Source organism: Zootoca vivipara, chromosome 1 (genome assembly GCF_965207765.1).
Source record: "Zootoca vivipara chromosome 1, rZooViv2.hap1.1, whole genome shotgun sequence".
Taxonomy (NCBI): domain Eukaryota; kingdom Metazoa; phylum Chordata; class Lepidosauria; order Squamata; family Lacertidae; genus Zootoca; species Zootoca vivipara.
In genome coordinates this window covers 8,753,486-8,773,609 of record NC_142582.1, presented here as the reverse complement: position 1 = coordinate 8,773,609, position 20,124 = coordinate 8,753,486, and the positions used below count along the sequence as shown (strand labels likewise).

At 41.1% G+C, this 20,124-nt stretch overlaps 1 protein-coding gene across 1 annotated transcript in view; it reads left to right on the top strand.

The window, feature by feature from the left end:
• The window catches only part of PARD3B (par-3 family cell polarity regulator beta), a 538,536-nt gene that overhangs the window by 111,515 nt on the left and 406,897 nt on the right, over nucleotides 1–20,124 (top strand). Inside the window, exons 3-4 of the mRNA XM_060281957.2 lie at nucleotides 3,215–3,386; nucleotides 15,751–15,860. Of these exons, the coding sequence (XP_060137940.2) occupies nucleotides 3,215–3,386; nucleotides 15,751–15,860 (282 nt within the window). The remainder of the gene's footprint in view (nucleotides 1–3,214; nucleotides 3,387–15,750; nucleotides 15,861–20,124) is intronic.

The following is a 20,124-nucleotide window of genomic DNA, read 5'->3' as shown; positions in this document are numbered from 1 at the left end:
GAAGTTCAAACACAATTCCATGTGTGTGGATTCTCAGCACTGGAAAACCATTATTGCAACAACCACGAAGATCATGTTTGAACTGGCCCTTGTTTCCCTAAGGTGGTTTGATAGGGCCAAGTACAGGTTTTGATAAAACAACAGACCTAAGTCTTTCAAACGTCCAAATATTTGCTTTGGGGGGGGTCAGTTTTTACACTCAGCATAATCATGGAAGTGCTTTCCCTCACGTTGGGGATAACATTATTTCATAACCCCCCCCCCCATTTGGGGATTGGGCAACCTCACATCATATAGAAAAATAGCATACCAAGGAGATGACTAGGCTGAACTCGGCTCTTGCATGTTAGTTTTCTATGTGTGGGGAGTTATTTTTCCATGAAGAACATTCAAACATGAAGCACCCTCTTACATGTAGCTACCCATGTTACCATCTAAAAGATGCGCTACTTGAATTTATCCGTTGACTTTTAGTTTGGAGCATTTGTGGGGAGTAGTTTTGAAGACTATTCAGTCAGAATATTCGGATGGTCTACTGATTCTCTGGTTGCCTATTTGCTACTGTGCTATGTTCAAGGTTTTACTGTTGGTATATAAATCCCTTAACAACTTGGGACCAGTTTACCAGCCAGGTCACCTTACCTTCATATCTGCCCACTCAGCCGCTTTGATAAGGGGAATTACAGGTGCTACATAATATCCATTCTGCATTTGGAAGAAATCAATATTTTGGTGTGGAAGCACCCACAGTTCGGAACATCCTGCCTATTGATATCAGGCAGGTCCCTTGCACTGTGCTCTTTTCGGTGCTTGCTAAAAACAGTTTCCATCTTCCATGATGGATGCTATTGTGGAAATTCCCCATGTTCTCTTAAGGTTTCTATTGATCCCATATCCTCCGGCAGGTGTCTATTGCATTATTATGTTTCTTGCAACTTTCCCTGCTGTTGTTGTTTTTTTAAAAAACATTTTATTTATGTATAAGCAAAAGCTATTACAAAAAATATATAAGAAGAAAAACAGACAGCCTGACAGCTGTTCCATGATCAAATAATAAAGCATTTCTGGAAGTTCTCACCAACATACACTACAGTGGAACCTCTGTTTATGAACACCTCGGTTTACGAATTTTCGGTTTACGAATGCCGTGGACCCATCTGGAACGGATTAATCCACTTTCCATTACTTTTAGTGGGAAAGTTCGCTTCAGTTTATGAACGCTTCAGTTTATGAACAGACTTCCGGAACCAATTGTGTTCATAAACTGAGGTACCACTGTATTGTAATATTGAATTGAAGACACAGTGCTCTTTCCCACTAATATCCCAATATAAATCAAACTTGGCAAAGCTGTGGCAGGAATTATCATGGGAGAACATCCCTGTTTGGTTGTTTTATTTTTAAGAGCCAAAGTTTTTTTTCTTTCTTTCTAATTGTCACTGCTAATTCTTACACGGGTCCAAAGTATTTACTTTCTTCTATAACGGTCAGGGTTACCTTAATCTTTTTATAAGCCATTGAGAGTAAAACACCTGCTTCATAATACCAATATATATTAGGCTGCATTGTTGACCGTTTAGTTTCATTATCATTGACCATTGCTGCTTTAGATATAGTACTTTTGTCTATCGCTGCACCACCATGCAATAAAAAAAACCAGCTGCTATTTCTACTACTTGTAGTCTTCTTTGTTCTCCATAATTTTATTTTTTTTAACAGAATATTATCTGGGCCATCTTCTCTATTTTGCTGTATTTGTTTTCTCCCAATGCAGCATGCGTAGATATGATGATTTTTTTTATTTAGAAGGTACTCTATTTCTTAACACACAAATAACATATTGTGTGGTCCAGTTCTTTTCAGATGGCAGTTTCTACATAGCTGTTTCTTATTTCAGCTTGATGAACAGTGACCTCTTCAGCCCCCCTCCACTTTTATTTTCTTTTCTGTAATAAATCTGATTTCATTTACAATCCTTCCCCAGTCTACTCTGTTTACACATGTGCTTGCCTTCGATGACCTTTCCTCTGTGCCTTTGACATTTCCCTGCCCCCCTTTTTTATATTCTGCTTTCTGGGTGTTAGCCACCTCAATTCCCTCAGTTATCCACCATCCATTGTATCAAAGTGCTATACGATTATTATCTTTACCGTCTGTATGGGCTCCCACTGTCATTTCTAGAAGCTTCCTCTCCCACCCCCCAATTTGTTTTCCCCACATACCTTTGTTATTTTGCCTCAAATGTGAATATGTTCCCATTCTTGTCGCCTTCACTCTGTGTTCATGCCCTGTTAAACAAAACAAAACAAAACAAAACACCAGAACAACATTGATTATGCTTTGGTGGCCTGCTTATAGATTCCTCCTACCTGTTCAGAACTATTTATTTGTAGAATGATTCTTTCTGTTTACCTTTTGGGTACCGTAAGGTGAACCCTTTACATTTGTTCTTCACATATTTTTCTCTGTTTTACAATATACCTTGAGATATAGGACAGCTTTTTATCTGCACTTCTCGCCGGTTCATTTTGAGGCTTAGTTCAAGGGGCCAGTTTTTATGTTTTAAAATACAGGGGCGACTAATCTGTGCCTTTCCCAGATGCTTGTTTAATACTTTTTTTTTTCTATCTGGGTTACAGCAAAAGGTTCTAGGGTGGGAGATAATATTTGCATTAAAACTGCAATTAAACAATGTGTAAAACAAATAATAGGGACGCGGGTGGCGTTGTGGTCTAAACCACTGAGCTTCTTGGGCTTGCCAATCGGAAGGTCGGTGGTTCGAATCCCCATGATGGTGTGAGCTCCTGTTGCTCGGTCCCAGCTCCTGCCAACCTAGCAGTTCAAAAGCACGTCAAAGTCCAAGTAGATAAATCGGTACCGCTCCGACGGGAAGGTAAATGGCGCTCATCTCGCTTTACCGGCCAAGGGAGCCGGCATTTGTCCGCAGCCAGTTTTTCCGTGTCATGTGGCCAGCATGACTAAGCCGCTTCTGGCGAAACCAGAGCAGCGCACGGAAATGCCGTTTAGCTTCCCACCGGAGCGGTACGTATTTATCTACTTGCACTCTGACATGCTTTTGAGCTGCTAGGTTAGAAAATCATCATGTCACCATGCACATAGAGTTCTTTGGATCCAAGTTGTAATGAGTTGTGTATGCATGAGGGGAGCACCTTCTCGTTACAAAAGTTTCATAAAGTAATATTTCGTTTTGCAGTTGATTGCTGTGTACGACGAGCAAGAGTCAGTCTCCAACTCTGAGGACCCCAGTGCTAGCTTGACGAATGGAAACAGCCCCGATGCTTTCGAGACGGATGTAGCTGCCCAGCTGGCTGCATTTCAGCCAATCAGAGGAGAGATTGAAGTGACGCCCTCCGCTTTGAGACTGGGTATGTGCGTATACATTTTTAGATTGGTAATTATCTTGGATGAGAGGTAGGCAACTGTTTCTTCAGTTCTGGGGGTGCATTTGCCATCTTCTGGGTTTGCGCACACTGATAAAAACAGACTTGGAAGAATAAGAAGAATCTCCTATTCTTATCAGCCTGTCAACTTGCTAACGTCATTGACTAATGCATTATTCCAAACTCCATATCTTTTACAGATGAAACAACAAAAGAGAGGGCTTTTTTCCCTTTTTTATATTGATGCCACAGCTGTGATAAACTGTTCCTAGGGAGGGGCACTTAGCACCAACTTTGTTGTCTTCTAGGCATTCAGGCCTGTGTGCTACTTTACATGTGTACTTGCTTTAGGTTTTTTTTTTTAAACCGCCTTGTAATAATTGATTAATGCTTTAAATAACTAAATAAAATGCTATAATATTTTAATAACAATACTGTGCCAATTGGACATATTTTCTGTAATTTCTCTTACAGTATACACAATTTTTTCCACTATTTCTGTTGTTTTAGAAGAAAGCATGAGAGCCATGTGCAAGGCACTGGTTTCTTAAGTTAGCAAATGCCCTAGCTTCTGAAATCTCAGCATGCTGCTCACAAAGCCTATCTGAGACCATAAGAAGTGGAAATTACTGATGTAAACTAAAATTAAAGATGGCATTCTTAAGAAGCTGAATTACACAGCCAATACCAGAATCTGAGGATGTTTTCCACAATTCTACATGATTGTGGAAACATAGTACATAGGAATACAGTGGAACCTCAGTTTATGAACACCTCGGTTTACGAATTTTCAGTTTATGAACGCCGCGGACCATCTGGAACGGATTAATCCGTTCCATCTGGAACGGATTAATTCACTTTCCATTACTTTCAATGAGAAAGTTCGCTTCAGTTTATGAACACTTCAGTTTATGAATAGACTTCCGGAACCAATTACACCCATGCTTCGGGTTAAATACACTTCAGGTTGAGTACTCCGTGGACCCATCTGGAACGGATTAATCCACTTTCCATTACTTTCAATGGGAAAGTTTGCTTCAGTTTATGAACGCTTCAGTTGAAGTACTCCGTGGACCGTCTGGAACAGATTAATCCACTTTCCATTACTTTCAATGGGAAAGTTCGCTTCAGTTTATGAACGCTTCAGTTTATGAACAGACTTCCGGAACCAATTGTGTTCATAAACAGAGGTACCACTGTATATATATTCATTGGATGCTGATGGCATGAAGAAAATTCTGTAGTGCTTACTGACTAGTACCTGTCGAGTTGCTAAAACAGCAAGAATCCTTGGCATAAGTGGCTGATAAAATTCTAGAACATCATCATCATCTACCAATCTGACTAGGTTGCCCCAGCCACCCTGGGCGGCTCCCAGTAAATGAAAAAATAAAATAAAAATAAAACAGATTAATACATTTTGCTTAGGGAAGAAATAATTTAGACCTTGTCTCCATATTTTGTTGTTGTTTAATCATTTAGTCATGTCCAACTCTTCGTGACCCCATGGACCATATTTTAGTATGGTGTTAATCTTTCGTGTGTGTGTGTGTGAAGACCAAGGAAGTATAGTTTAATACAATAGTTTTCTAGACTCTAGGGCTGTTTAATGCAAATAATTTCCACTCCCCCCTAGTGGCACTTTATGCTTATAGGTCTGAGCGATAAATTAATTATTTTATGCCATTTATCATTGCCTATTTTGTTTATTTCTGTCTGTTTCCTTTGTCCTTGACTTTATGTATTCCATTTGTACCTGTCAGCATAAATAGTGTGGGTCAAGGATACAGCTTCTGTCTACAAAATATTAGTGGTACACCGGTGTCTTAAAGATAAACTGTAGCTGCCGTGTGAAAGACTGCTTTTGATACGAGTTGCCACATGATTTTATTGTCTCTTAGCTGGAAAGTTGGAAGCAGACTTAGGAAAATAGACAATATATATGTTGCTATGTTATTGTTTCAGCTGCTCATTGGCATAGTTAAATTATCCCCCCCCCAATGCATTTAATACTTATTAGATTGAGAACTGTAGAACATGGGGAATCAAAATGGCATAGACGTTTTTAAAGCTTGAATTCCCATTTGGTAGGAAGTCAGCCATTGTAAATAAACAGGAAGTGGAACTTGAAAGTCTGCACCCTTGTTTTGTCTTTCTCCTCATACTTTTAGTGAATATTTATTATTGAATATTTCTTGTTGAATATTTCTTGCAAACACACTCCATGCACAGGGACACAACAGTGCCATCTGGTTGACCTTGCCACTGGCCCATTTTCTCTCCCTCTCCCTCCATTCCTCCTTGCATGTTCTGGAGTCAGAACTCGAGACGGTAACTCTCAAGTGTTGTTCATTCATATTTGTAAAGGCATGTATGAAAGTAAGCAGAACCTATTTGTAATAGTGAGAAAGATCAAATTGGCGTGTGAGAAATGGTAAACTCTGGAGAGGATCCCGGAGATACATTGCTGGTCTACAGCTCATGTGTCTTGTGCAGGTATAGGGTGGAATATAAATTCAATAAATAATAATAATAATATATGTGTGCAATAGGCAAAAAGGGAGACCTGTATGTGTATATAAACACTGGAATTTCACAAGGCAGCTCCCAGTGTTGCAAAAAGTTCTGGGAAGTGCTATAGTTTGAAAGGGACCTTGCCTTACTGGTAGAGATCATGTTTTGTGAGTAGTGTTTTAAATGTAGCTCTTTTGGTTGTGTATTGCTTTTACCAAAAGTGTCCTTGTGATTCTAGTCAATGGACTACATAATAGCTCCCTGGCATCTCAATAGAAGAATATAGCTGGGAAATCCTTGAAATCACAGATGAAACAGTCCTATTTGTTGTGTCACCCAAAACTGGACTTGTGGGTTGTTGTTTTTTCCAAACAAAGAGAGAGAAAATGCCAGATATCCTAAATCTCTATGCCTTAGAACAGTTGGCCATGGAACTTGTTGTTGTTGTTTGGTCATTTAGTCGTGTCCGACTCTTCGTGACCCCATGGACCAGAGCACACCAGGCACTCCTGTCTTGCACTGCCTCCCGCAGTTTGGTCAAACTCATGTTAGTGGCTTTGAGAACACTGTCCAACCATCTCGTCCTCTGTCGTCCCCTTCTCCTTGTGCCCTCAATCTTTCCCAACATCAGGGATTTTTCCAGGGAGTCTTCTCTTCTCATGAGGTGGCCAAAGTATTGGAGCCTCAGCTTCAGCCTTCCAGTGAGCACTCAGGGCTGATTTCCTTAAGAATGGATATGATTGATCTATTTACCAGGAGGTGATGGGACCAGTGGCCATGATCTTAGTTTTTTTGGATGTTGAGCTTCAGATCATATTTTGCGCTCTCCTCTTTCACCCTCATTAAAAGGTTCTTTAATTCCTCCTCACTTTCTGCCATCAAGGTTGTGTCATCTACATATCTGAGGTTGTTGATATTTCTTCTGGCAATCTTAATTCCAGTTTGGGATTCATCCAGTCCAGCCTTTCGCATGTTGAATTCTGCATATAAGTTAAACAAGCAGGGAGACAATATACAGCCTTGTCGTACTCCTTTCCCAATTAACTTTCCCATGGAACTAGCCAGAGACAAACCTAGACTTAGGTTTCTATTCAACAAAATTATTGAATGCAGGGAATGGGTTTTCTGTGTGCAGAGGAACTTCCCTTCCCTCTCTTGCCCCTGCGTTTTCTCTGCTCTGGAGGACTGGGTAAAACCAATTGGGAACAGCAACTGCAGTGTGGAACGTGGGCAACACAGCAGTATTCAATTTCAAAAGGCAAAACTCCTCAAGAGCGAGAAGAATATTTAGAATATTGTTGAAAGGGAGAGTCAAGAGGGTCAAATCTCTCCCCAAGATGCTTGGAAGCTTTTAAAAACCATGATGATAGAAGCTTAGCTGGAATATATATCACAGATTAGGAACAGAACCACTAAATCCAAGACGATGCCAGCATGATTAATGAACAGAGAAGAAAGCTATAAAAAGCCAAAAAGGTTTACTTTCAGAAATTGAGGGAGATGAAAGAGGAGCACAAACTCTGTTGAAACCAATGTAAGTTGACAGCTAGGAAAATAAAGAAGAAGAAAAGAATTTGAGGTACATACTGCTAAAAACATTAAGGATAACTAAAATACTTTAAGTACATGAGAAGCAGGAGGCTAGGGAGACTGCAGAGAAATTAAATGATTTAGTTGTGTCTGTCTTCACTGCAGAAGATATAGGGCAGATTCCTGCTCCTGAACTGACTTTTTCGGGAAATGTGTCTGAAGTCTTGAATCAAACAGAAGTGACAAGTGATGAGGTTTTAGGTTCTGTTGAGAAGTAAAAATGGGCAAGTCACTGGGCCGAGATGACACCTACCCGAGAGTTTATAAAGAAAATGACTCAATATGAAACTATTTTCTAAAAAAGAAGAAGCAAACTTTCCGTAAAAAATGACCTCCATTGCACAGGATTGGAAAGCAGCCGATGTCACACTGATTTTCCAAAGGGGACCCAAAGATGATCAGGGTAATCACGTGCCAGTTAGCTAATGTGAGGTGAAAAACATTATTTGTTGGTGGAGAGCAGAAATCAGTGATAAACTTTAAAGAATAGAGGAGCAAGATTTTAGAGGAAGAATCAACATGTCTTGCACGCCAGCCTTGGGGAGTTCCTTGAGACCTGGCTGTCATGGCATAAGACTGGTTCCCCTTACAGATTGGAAACTATGAGGCCACAAAGAGGAGGAGTAAGCAGACAGTTCTAACAATGGAGATGGTTGGTTCCCCCCCTATCTTTAGCACTGGGACTGATGCCATTTCACTTGTTCACTACCCTACATACTTTTAAAACATGAACTGAAAAATAGTGAAATAGTGTTGGAAGTTGTCCTCTCAAGTTCAGCAACTGGCCCAAACCCGTGCCAATTCATCAGGGCGTAAGGAAGCTACAAACATTTCTGGTGCTGAAGCTGCTTTTAGATGTCTCCAACTACAAATATGGAGGCTGCAGAAGAGGCCAGTGACCATCTTGGCTGCGAGTTCTGGAAGACCTGCTCCCACCTTGCTGGCCTTTTCCAACCTGGCGTAGGAGGGCAGAGCCCTGACTGACTCCAGCTACAAACGCTGCTGAACAGATTATTGGGCTCTGGTATTGCTTAGGGTATTTTGTTGAGGATTGTTGTTGTTATTGGTACTAAATTTTGCATCTTTATTTTTTGATCTTATTGTGATTTATGTGGAAGTTGTTTCAATTTGGTTGTGTGCTTTTCGATATGTTCTATTTATTATGCTTGTACTTATGTAAACCTTGTCATGTTGTAAGCCACCTTGAGCATGGTTTTGTCTATGGAAAGGTGGCCTAGAAATAAAATGCTGACGATGAGGTACTCTTAAGTCGTTCACAAGGCCTAGTTGCTTCTGTTACTAAAATTCACAGAACTAAAAAAAACTCTGGCTACTAGAAAGTCCAGATGTTCAATGAATGCCTGCAAATAGATTCAAGGACTTCCCCCCTCATTACTCAGTATTTTTGTCTTGATGGTGTGGTATAAAGCTTAACTTGGTTCTAAGAGTCTGACTGCGATTTCTAGCTATCGTATCTCTGTCTTCATAGATATTCTGCTATTGTTTACATCTCTCAATGCCATTCTGCCCCCCACTATTAACAGTTGAAATCTATCTAATGCAAATGAAAATGTCTTGTCCTATTTCCGCATGACTGGAATACAATCTGACTTGCTAAATTATGGGTGAACTGACCCTACTTAGGATTTTTTTTAAACAACAGCAAATTGTTAGAGAGTGCTTTTAATTAGAAGAGATATGTGGCTAATCATATCACAGATACAGAGGAGAGAAATGTGTGATTGAAATAGAATATCTGCATATTAGTCTGCTCTGTGTAACATTATTGATTAAGTACTATAATCCAGAGGTTTCCCATACACATGTACAACACATATTTACTTTGGGAACTTTCCTCCTTGCTGCTTGTACATCAGAGTTACAGTGATGGCCCCCATACCCAACACTTGAAGTGTGGTTGCCATAACTGTATGAACATGCAGCTGAGTCAAGAGGAAGACTTTGAGCACAATATATTTGTGATTATGACTTTAAAAACTGTTAAGTGTGGCTATGTGTAGCTTAATGCTCACTTTTGCTTCTTTCATTTTCCCTGTTGCCATCTCTGCATCTCTTTGAGCCTGATCCTGTCTCCAATCTCCACTTCTAGCTCTCTAATTCCAGACTGTCTTGCCAGAGTGGTGCATGCTCTAGTTATCTCCCGCTTGAACTACTGCAATGCGCTTTACCTGGGGCTACCTTTGAAGGTGACCTGGAAACTACAACTAATCCAGAATGCGGCAGCTGGAAGTGGCCGCCGAGACCACTTAACATCGGTCTTGAAAGACCTACATTGGCTCACACGCTAAATTTTTAGCATCATTTCTTACTTATAGGGAAGAGTCTCAAGAGGCAGAAGGTGCCTGCAATTTGGAAAACTTAGGGTGAAATAATGAAACGCAATGGTTTGGCCAAAATCTGATCCATGATATAAGAACTCAGTTTCCTTTTTCATGCACACCCAGCCAATACAACATTGAGCCAACAAATTACACTGTAGAGCAGTGCTTCCCAATTGGTGGTCCACGTCACTCCCCCAGGGGCTCCGTGGCACATTCCCATCAACTGTTGAGGGCACCCCGCATTGCGGGAACATACTATCGCTTGGGTCATGTGGCTTGCACTGGAAGATGTGTGGCACGGTTTCTTCTTCTTCATCATCATCATCATCATCATCACTTTTATTATTTTATTTTTTAAAAAGACATTTTATTAAATTTTCCAATTAAACACATTTAAACAATAACAAAACAAACCACAACAAACACAACATAAACATAATAAACACAAAAAATTTTCTTCTAAACATCTTATCAATTATTACCATTTTCTCTGCTCTGCCGAGCTTTGACTTCCCTCCCTCCCCCCAATCGGTTTTTTTCTGTCCTTTCCTTTCTCACAGTTTCTTTATTCCTTCTATTTAAAGTCAATTCGTAGGATTTATTTCAGTCCTGCAAGTGTCTTTAAACTTCTACAGTTCTTCTCCATATAATCCATCATCATCACTTTTAATTGTATACCGTCTTTCTATCTTACAATACCCAAGGCGGTTTACGAGCTGAAGAAACAAAGAATGCACCCCTTACAACAACCCAATGCAATACAAAAAAGGTGACAATAAAACGTAACTTTAAAATAAGCAATCTACATCAAATAAAGTAACATTCAACAATCATTAGAATATCAGCATATAAAAATTAAACAGAAATCCATCTCCACAATTACAATAAATAATTTCTAAACTACAATATGTAAACAACGGCAAGCCACAGAGCATAAAATAGGACACTGCAAATTGAGAAGCAGGGACTGGAGGGTGGGGCAAGGCAGGTGGAAGGAGACCTTGTCTGATGAAGTCTCTCCCCTCGCCCAGTTTCGCGCTGGAGGGCATAGCGGCACCATTCACATAACAAAAAACGACCATAAATATATCAACCATTTCTAAAGAAGGGGGTCCATGGCTTGGCTTTTGAAAAATAGGCGGTCTGCAGTACTTAGCTAATTGGGAATCGCTGTCATAGAGGAAAGGGTTGGCATTTGCTTGGTCAACCTGCCATTGGCATCCAAACGGCACATGTAAAACAAAGAAAACGGGTAGGGCTAGGGACAAAATCATTTTCTTATAATTGAGAGCTGCTTGAACTGAGGTTAGCGGGTACTTGATAAGAGTGTGGAGTAAACTTTAATTTAGGATGCAATCCTATCCTATGCCAACCTAACCTGGAAGTAAGCACCACTGAATTTGATGGGTCTTAGTTCTGTGTAGATATGGACTACTGCAATGTGCTCTACGTGGGGCTACCTTTGAAGGCAGCTCGGAAACTGCCATTAATCCAGAATGCGGCAGCTAGACTGGTGACTGGGAGTGGCCACCAAGAATATATAACACCGGTCCTGAGACGCCTGCATTGGCTCCCAGTTTCCAAGCACAATTCAAAGTGTTGGTGCTGACCTTTAAAGCCCTAAATGGCCTCGGTCCAGTATACCTGAAGAAGCGTCTCCATCCGCACCATTCAGCCCGGAAACCGAGGTCCAGCTCCAAGGGCCTTCTGGTGGTTCCCTCACTGCAAGAAGTGAGGCTACAGGGAACAGGGCACAGGGCCTTCTCAGTAGTGGCACCCGCCCTGTGGAACGCCCTCCCATCAGATGTCAAGGCAATAAGCAACTACCGTGTTTCTCATATTATAAGTCATGTCTTATATTAATTTTTTCTTCAAAAAAACACGACATGGCTTATTTTTGAGGGATGTCTTATTTTTTAATAAAGTGCACGCGGGCGCTGTTTGCCGGGCTTGTCAAGCCCAGCAAACAGCGCCCGCCGATCTTCGGTGACAGGCGGGGGTGGGCGGAGAGCGGAGAACGATCTCCGCTTCCCCCCCACCCCCGCCTGTCACACAGGACAGGTCCGAAGATCGGCGGGCGCTGTTTGCCGGGCTTGTCAAGCCCAGCAAACAGCGCCCGCCGATCTTTGGTGACAGGCGGGGGTGGGGGGAGAGCGGAGAACGATCTCCGCTTCCCCCCACCCCTGCCTGTCACACAGCACAGGGCCGAAGATCGGCGGGCGCTGTTTCCCGGGCTTGTCAAGCCCAGCAAGGAGCGCCCGCCGATCTTCGGCTCTGTCCCCCGATGCGCGAGGGCTCGGGGAAGCAGGCAGGGAGCTCCTGCTGGGTCCCGCGCCTTCGCCTCTCGCTCGGTCGGGGCTACACGACATGGCTTATTTTCGGGGTATGTCTTATTTTTCACCAACCCTTAGAAATCCTGTCATGGCTTATTTTTTGGGGATGCCTTAAAATATGAGAAACACGGTATCTTACTTTTAAAAGACATCTGAAGGCTGTATTGTGTTTTTAATATTCGGTTGGAAGCCGCCCAGAGTGGCTGGTGAAACCCAGCCAAATGGGTGGGGTATAAATAATATAGTAGTGGTAGTAGTAGTATAAGATTGTACTGGCTGTTTTCACATGCCACAATAGGAAAGGATTGCTGCTCATTTGCTGCCAGTTACATCTTCCCCGGTGTGAGTAGAAGAATCATAGAATCATAGAGTTGGAAGAGACCACAAGGGCCATCCAGTCCAACCCGCTGCCAAGCAGGAAACACCATCAAAGCATTCCTGACATATGCCTGTCAAGCCTTCGCTTAAAGACCTCCAAAGAAGGAGACTCCACCACACTCCTTGGTAGCAAATTCCACTGTTGAACAGCTCTTACTGTCAGGAAGTTCTTCCTAATGTTTAGGTGGAATCTTCTTTCTTGTAGTTTGAATCCATTGCTCCGTGTCCGCTTCTCTGGAGCAGCAGAAAACAACCTTTCTCCCTCCTCTATATGACATCATTTTATAAATTTGAACATGGCTATCATATCACCCCTTAACCTTCTTTTCTCCAGGCTAAGCATACCCAGCTCCCTAAGCCGTTCCTCATAAGGCATTGTTTCCAGGCCTTTGACCGTTTTGGTTGCCCTCTTCTGGACATGTTCCAGCTTGGCAGTATCCTTCTTGAACTGTGGTGCCCAGAACTGGACACAGTACTCCAGGTGAGGTCTGACCAGAGCAGAATACAGTGGTACTATTACTTCCCTTGATCTAGATGCTATACTGAAGCCTGAAAGCCACATTAAAGTTTGACTTTCCATTACATCCAAAACAAGGTTTGTGGCTTGTTGATCCATAACAAGCTGTGATCTATAAGCCAACAACAAACCATGGTTTAAAGCTCGCTAGCACTTGTGGCTTGTTAGGGGGCAACAAACAGCAGTCAAGAGTTCAGATGTAATGGAAACCCAAGATTAATTGACTCATCTTGGTTTGTTTCTCTTTCTCTGGAGGAATGAAGTGGAAGTGATTGGGCAATTCACACTATCTTGCTGATTGATCTCAGTGAAACAATAAGCCAGCTGGAATTTGGAACCTCTGTATTGACGATCAAACATTTGTTTTTTAATCAGCGAGCCAATCTGAGTGTGTTTTCTGAGAGTGTATTTCACACACACACACACACACACACACACACACACAAATCTGTAAGTTTTTATTATACGTATATCATGCCAAAATTCCAAATTCAAGTACATTTATTTGCGTTTATGTTAGTCAAAAATAGAACACTGCCTTTTTAAATCCTCTAGATAATATTGCAGATGCGTTCCAGTTTCAAAAACCTACTTCCAGTTGTTTGTAAATGATAGAAAATCATTTTGGGCCAATTAGTGCTCATTCTTGGCACTAATCCAGGGGTAAATTAATTTGGAAACAGTTGAAGGGGGGGGAGACTTCATTTCTAGTGTTTTAAGTTAAGTTTTTTTAATTAAAAAATTCACCACATTTACCACATTAGACAGAAGAAAGACTAGTTCCCCCCTCCCCTGCCTTTAACTTCACAAGACTTCAGTTGACACAGCATGGTAGCTGCTTTTCTGAATTATCTGAAGTTTTTTGGCTGGTCTTGAAGATGAATGACATTTAGAGTACATTGGCAGTGCTAAAAGTACAAACGAATTTGAGGACCTGTTGGAGATATGCTATAGTTGTTTAAAATGTATTTTATTAGATACAGTAATCCAAGCTATAGCTTATAGCAGGCACCCCCAAACTTCGGCCCTCCAGATGTTTTGGACTACAATTCCCATCATTCCTGACCATTGGTCCTGTTAGCTAGGGATCATGGGAGTTGTAGGCCAAAACATCTGGAGGGCCGCAGTTTGGGGATGCCTGGCTTATAGGGACTGTGTGGGCTCCCACAGGAAGATCTTACAGCTGTTTTGCTCCACCTAGATCCTTTTTTTTTTGCTGCCAAGTGGGTGCAAGCCTATCTCCTGGAGCCATCACATTCATGTGGTATCGCTAAGCCAGAGTTTGGTTTACCGTACTGTGTGAAGCAGCTCAATGCAATACAGTCATACCTTGGTTCTCAAACGTAATCCGTTCCAGAAGTCTGCCCGTCTTCCGAAAACATTCAGAAACCAAGGCGTGGTTTCCGATTGGCTGCGGGAGCTTCCTGCACTCAAGCGGAAACCATATCAGACGTTCAGCTTCCAAAAAACTTTCACTTTCAGGTTTGCGGCGTTCGGGAACCAAAACGTTCAAGTCGCAAAGCATTCGAGAACCAAGGTTCGGACTATAGTATTTTAATATTTTGTTGGAAGCCGCCCAGAGTGGCTGGGAAAACCCGCCAGATGGGCGGGGTATAAATAATAAAAATATTATTATTATTAATATTATTATTATTATTATTATATACAAATTATCAAAATGGTATCAAAGTTGTACAAAATTCAAAAAAAGGTTTTAAAGTGCTATACGCAGAAAAGTTATCTATCTTCATTTGCTTGTTTTTATTTTCACCCTAAAAATGAAGCTTCCTGGGCATTAAATTCAAACAATATTTGTTTATACGTAATAACAAATATATTACCCCATTTCTGGATATTCCAAGTTCCCTTTTAATGCAAACGGTTACCAGGTTCCATTGATTCATACTTTCCCTAATCCTTCTGCACAGTAGTTAGATTTGATCTCATTACGCAGCTCCAACATTTTCTCAATTTCTATTTCACTTATTTGGTTTCTGTGTATTCTTCCATGCTTTGGCATACACAATACTTTGCAATAATCCCAAACACAATGGTAAAGGTAAAGGTAAAGGGACCCCTGACCATTAGGTCCAGTCATGACCGACTCTGGGGTTGTGCGCTCATCTCACATTATTGGCTGAGGAAGCTGGCGTATAGCTTCCAGGTCATATGGCCAGCATGACAAAGCCACTTCTGGCAAACCAGAGCAGCACATGGAAATGCCGTTTACCTTCCCGCTGTAGCAGTTCCTATTTATCTACTTGCATTTTGACATGCTTTCGAACTGCTAGGTTGGCAGGAGCAATTGCAAACACAAAACTGTGGTAATTCAGGAACTGTTGGAGGACTCCTACGAAGTTCTGGTTTTCTGTGAGTTGTAGAGAGGAGTTAGGTCCAGATTGGTTCCCCCTCCCATTTCTCTTGCATACTGAAAAACAACAACAACAACAACAACAACAACAACAACAACAACAACAACAACAACAACAACAACCAGTTTCACTTTCCCTGCTAACTGCTGTATTAGCTTTTAGCATGTCACCTGATCAGTCTTTGTTTTGTGCTGGTGATGTGAAGTAGCAGAACAACTTTAGAGGGACATGCAGGAAATGTTGCAGTAATCAATTAAATTCCTAGTGTTGTATTTCTAGCCTTCATTTTGCTTTTGTCTTTAGGGACACCGCTTTTGGTGAGAAGGAGCAGTGATCCTGCCCTAGGCCCACCTGTCGAATTTGTTGCAGGAGCTTTGAATGCCCATGACCACGTTCTGAAGACATCCGTGACAGTAGGTATCCTATGCTTCTGGATTCTGTTACCATTGTTCCTAGTAATACCAGACTACTTAGAAATTAATATCAATTAGCAGCAGGTAGTAGCTTGTTCCAAAGAATCACAGGAAGAGTTCCACTTAAACCCGGATGGGCAACCTTTTGAGGGCCACATACAGCAGTGAGTGGGCAGTTGGGGACCACTTGCCAATGACTATGGCTGGAGCCAATGATTGGCGTGGTCTGGGCAAATGGGGAGTGTGGCTTTTCATACTAGATCAATGGGGCTTCTTGCTCCACCTTCGACAGCAACCCTCCATGCTCTCCGAAATGCTCCACCTGAAGAGTTGAGGGCGGGGATCTCCAACAGCATATGTAATGTAGCATATTCTGCTTTAGTTGTGGGAGGAACCAGAAGTGCTTTCTGAAAAAGCAGCTATTTCTATCCAAGCTACGACGTCTGATATTTGTCCTGAGACACATTGGGGGGGGGGCAGAGAGCCACTTGGGATAGGCATAGCCTTATTCACCTATTCATACTCACATGTTTTCATTTATATATATGGTTATTAGGCAAACACAATTCTCATGATGAAACACAATACAGTAGAAGACTGGCTTGCTTTTAACTCTCTTGTTTCCCTCTCTTGTACGAATGCGTGTGTCTGTTGGGTTGCCGTTTTTAGCGCTGTGAGAACCCAGACTAAGGTTACCAGACATCCCTGTTTCCTGGGGGCAGTCCCCGGATTTACAAACCAGTCCCCATACAAAATCCATTGAAGTTGAAAAGTGTGCCCGGAATCATTGAAAAAAATCTGGTAACTGTGGCGTTTCACCTCTAGGGGACCAGCAAGAGTTAAGTTGTATGGGAGGTGAATAGCCAATAGGATCTCTCCAGGCAGAAGCAGGGGTATATAGGGAGAAGCAGGCAGTCAGAAGAGGAGTTGATGAGTGAGGTGGAGAGGATTTGAGACAGAGAGAGGGTTAGAGAAGCTAGTGAGGTGAGCTGTGGTGCAGAATCTGAGAGAGTAATAAGAAGGGAACTTAAGTCAGGGAGGAAAAGGGGGGGGACTAGTACTAAAGGTTACGTTTAAGCAAAAGTACCTGAGAAACCATGAAGAATTTATATGCTTGTAAGATCACCATCTAAATAAACTTGGTTTACCTTTCACCTGACTGGAATCCAATATATGTGTACCAGTATGCAGACTTGCTGGTTGGTGGCAGCAAGGAAGAATATAGGCGAGGGAGGTACTGGGTCAATAGACCGTGAAAGGTCTGGGGGCCTTTACCGGGTAACCTCACCACGGTAACCTTAACCTGGAACATTTTGGTACTGTATTTAATAGCAACTACAACCACACGAGATACAAAAATGCACACTCCTTCACTGCATAAGGTGCGATTATTTAAATTTGATGTGAGGAAACTTTGCCCCTCCAGATGTTGTCGGACTACTTCCATGGCCATTGGCCTTGCTATACTTTAGCAATGCCTTCAAGGCCAAGGGTTTTCGCACACTTGATAAAAACACAGAACTGATAAATCCTCTGATTATTTCTTACATTAGTGATATGCGGCAATTGTATTCGCTTCAGGTACAGGACTCCTAAGATACATGTATGGGTGTTTTAAGGAGCTGCTGTTTGAGCTTCCTATGTATGGTATGGGAAATGCCCATGTAATATTTGTGTATTCGCAGCAACAAAAAAGTCATGTGAACTGTAAAGTCTCGTTTTTCTTGCATACACCCAGACCCATGGATTTTCTCACCCGTGATTCAGTTCTGTTGTGCCCACGGTTGTTGAAGCTAAGCATTTCTGTCCCTGTAGTCTGTCTGGGCTTGGAAAATCCCTAGAAAACATGCAAGCCACTGAGTTCCTTGGGGAATGAGGGGAGTGTTAAATACAATACAATTACAAAGTGGGAGCCTCATAGCTTAATAGCATTGAATTCACACCAAATTATTTAACTTGGTTTATATGCAACTTTCTGAAGGTGTTAACCAGCTTTTACTGTTACATTTGATCTTTGATAGCAGATGGGACATAGCAGGTGAGATATGATTGCAATAATAGTACAGTGGTACCTCGGTTTATGAACACAGTTGGTTCCGGAAGTCTGTTCATAAACTGAAGCGTTCATAAACTGAAGCGAACTTTCCCATTGAAAGTAATGGAAAGTGAATTAATCCGTTCCAGATGGGTCCGCGGCGTTCGTAAACCGAAAATTCGTAAACCGAGGTGTTCGTAAACCGAGGTTCCACTGAATGGACATATTTTATAACTTATTTTGTTGGTTCTAACTGGCATGAGTTTTAGACATCAGATATTGAAAGACACACACACACCCCGTCCACCCACTATAAGTGAGATCATTTTTTTTCTGTATAAAGCTATTAAATATCGGAGTTGATATTTATGGAAGATTCCGTGGGAATGTAGGATTCATGGTTGGACTTGATATTCTCTTTGCAAAACTGAAGGTTTCCCCATGACATTGGAAGTATTTACTAATGTAGCTTGTACACACCTGTTTCTTAGAACAAATATGGACAGAAATCAAAGAGTCATAATGAACTCATAATGAGTTCATTATATAAGCTGAGTTTGGAGGACAGTTAATATTGCACTGGTAGGCCACACCGCCGGGAGGATGCTCAAAGGAGACACAGGAAAAGCTCAGATTTAGTTCAAAGAGGAAAGTAAAGTAAAGGCTAGGATCCCCTGTATAGATGTTTCAGGGGAAAACAACCCAGATCTGAGAGAATGAGCCCTGGGCCTTTTGCAAGTTCTCTAACCAAGTTGGCGATAGAATTATATACAGAACAGGCAATTCATATTTCCGTCACAGAAGCTCAGCGTGCTCTTATGCGTTGTGAAAATTCTGAGCATAAGGCCAGATATGTGTATCGCTTTAAGTGAAATCAAGGTAGAATACTTTGATATATGTGGTTTGCTGAATAAGGGAGTGATTGCAACATAGGTTAATCATTTTTGAGAAGTGTTTCATGGTGTGTTGTAGCTCAGTGAGCCATAATAAGGCAGAAGGACAGATGTGTGGACACTTAGCAGAATTTGTCTGTAGTGAGTATTATGTTAACATAGTTTATTTTGTATCTTACCATACATACACATTCACAAATAATTAATTGGAAAATGAAACGGCACATGATCTAAATTCATAATGTAGCCTATGTAAAAGTAGGCTCGGAAGAAATGAACAATTTACACGTTTACCAAGAGGATGTTGCAACGTGTGTTCCAGCAAGAAGTGCTTTCTATCTAGTCTTCCAAATTCAACCGGATTGTTTTCTTGCAATTAATAAAGGTCAGGTCTGATGTTGCCCTGAAGTGGGAACTAAATATTGCTTCAGTTAAATTGAGCATGTCGATGGATTAAGTAGCATTTCCTTACAGTTAACGATTTAGAAGGTTGTATTAAATGTACTAATTTTAAAGCTCAAGCCAATGATGTGAGATAGTTATGAATATTCATGTGTATAATATAAAAGCTCAAATACGTGTCCATAAATAGGTGTTGTGTTGCCACTTGGTCAAGTGAGTTGCATAAGAAAGGAAATAAGAAGATGAAGTTTTGTCTAGGTGCTCTATTGAGTTGTAGCAAGATCACTCTACACTTTAGAATATGTTGCAACAATATGTAGCAATATGTAGCATGTAATAGCTCCACCTACTAAGAATTTATACATAAATTAAACATAAAATTAAACATAAATTATGCATATCAAAATTGGTTCCCTTTTATGCATTGTGGGTATATAATTTGTAATTTGGAAAAAGGTTCATACTTAATCAGAAGCTTTTCATGTTTCATGTTCTTGCTTTTAAAAAGAAGAAGAACAAAGGTCAAGCCTCTGGTTCTTATATACGGCTAATTGTAATTTTAAAGTATCAGCTATTGTGATTTAAGTGTTTTAACATTAGCATAATAGTATGATGTACTAGACCAATTGATACCATTCTACATAATTTCATATGGCTGGGTTCGTTTGGAGATGAAACCATGTTGCAATTCAAAAGATTATATTTGAGCTAAATTTATACCAATCATTTATCCACTAAAAAACACACACACACACACACACAAACACACAGAGGGTATGTTTCAAAAAAGTGGGGAGTAAATTACCTTTTAAATAGCACTATTTAATTTTTAAACCATTAAATCACACATGCGGATGGAGTGTTTCTTGACCCAGAGAATTAATAGTTACAGAATGTGTACTTCCAGCTGTTCAATTAGGCCATGGTTGTAAGA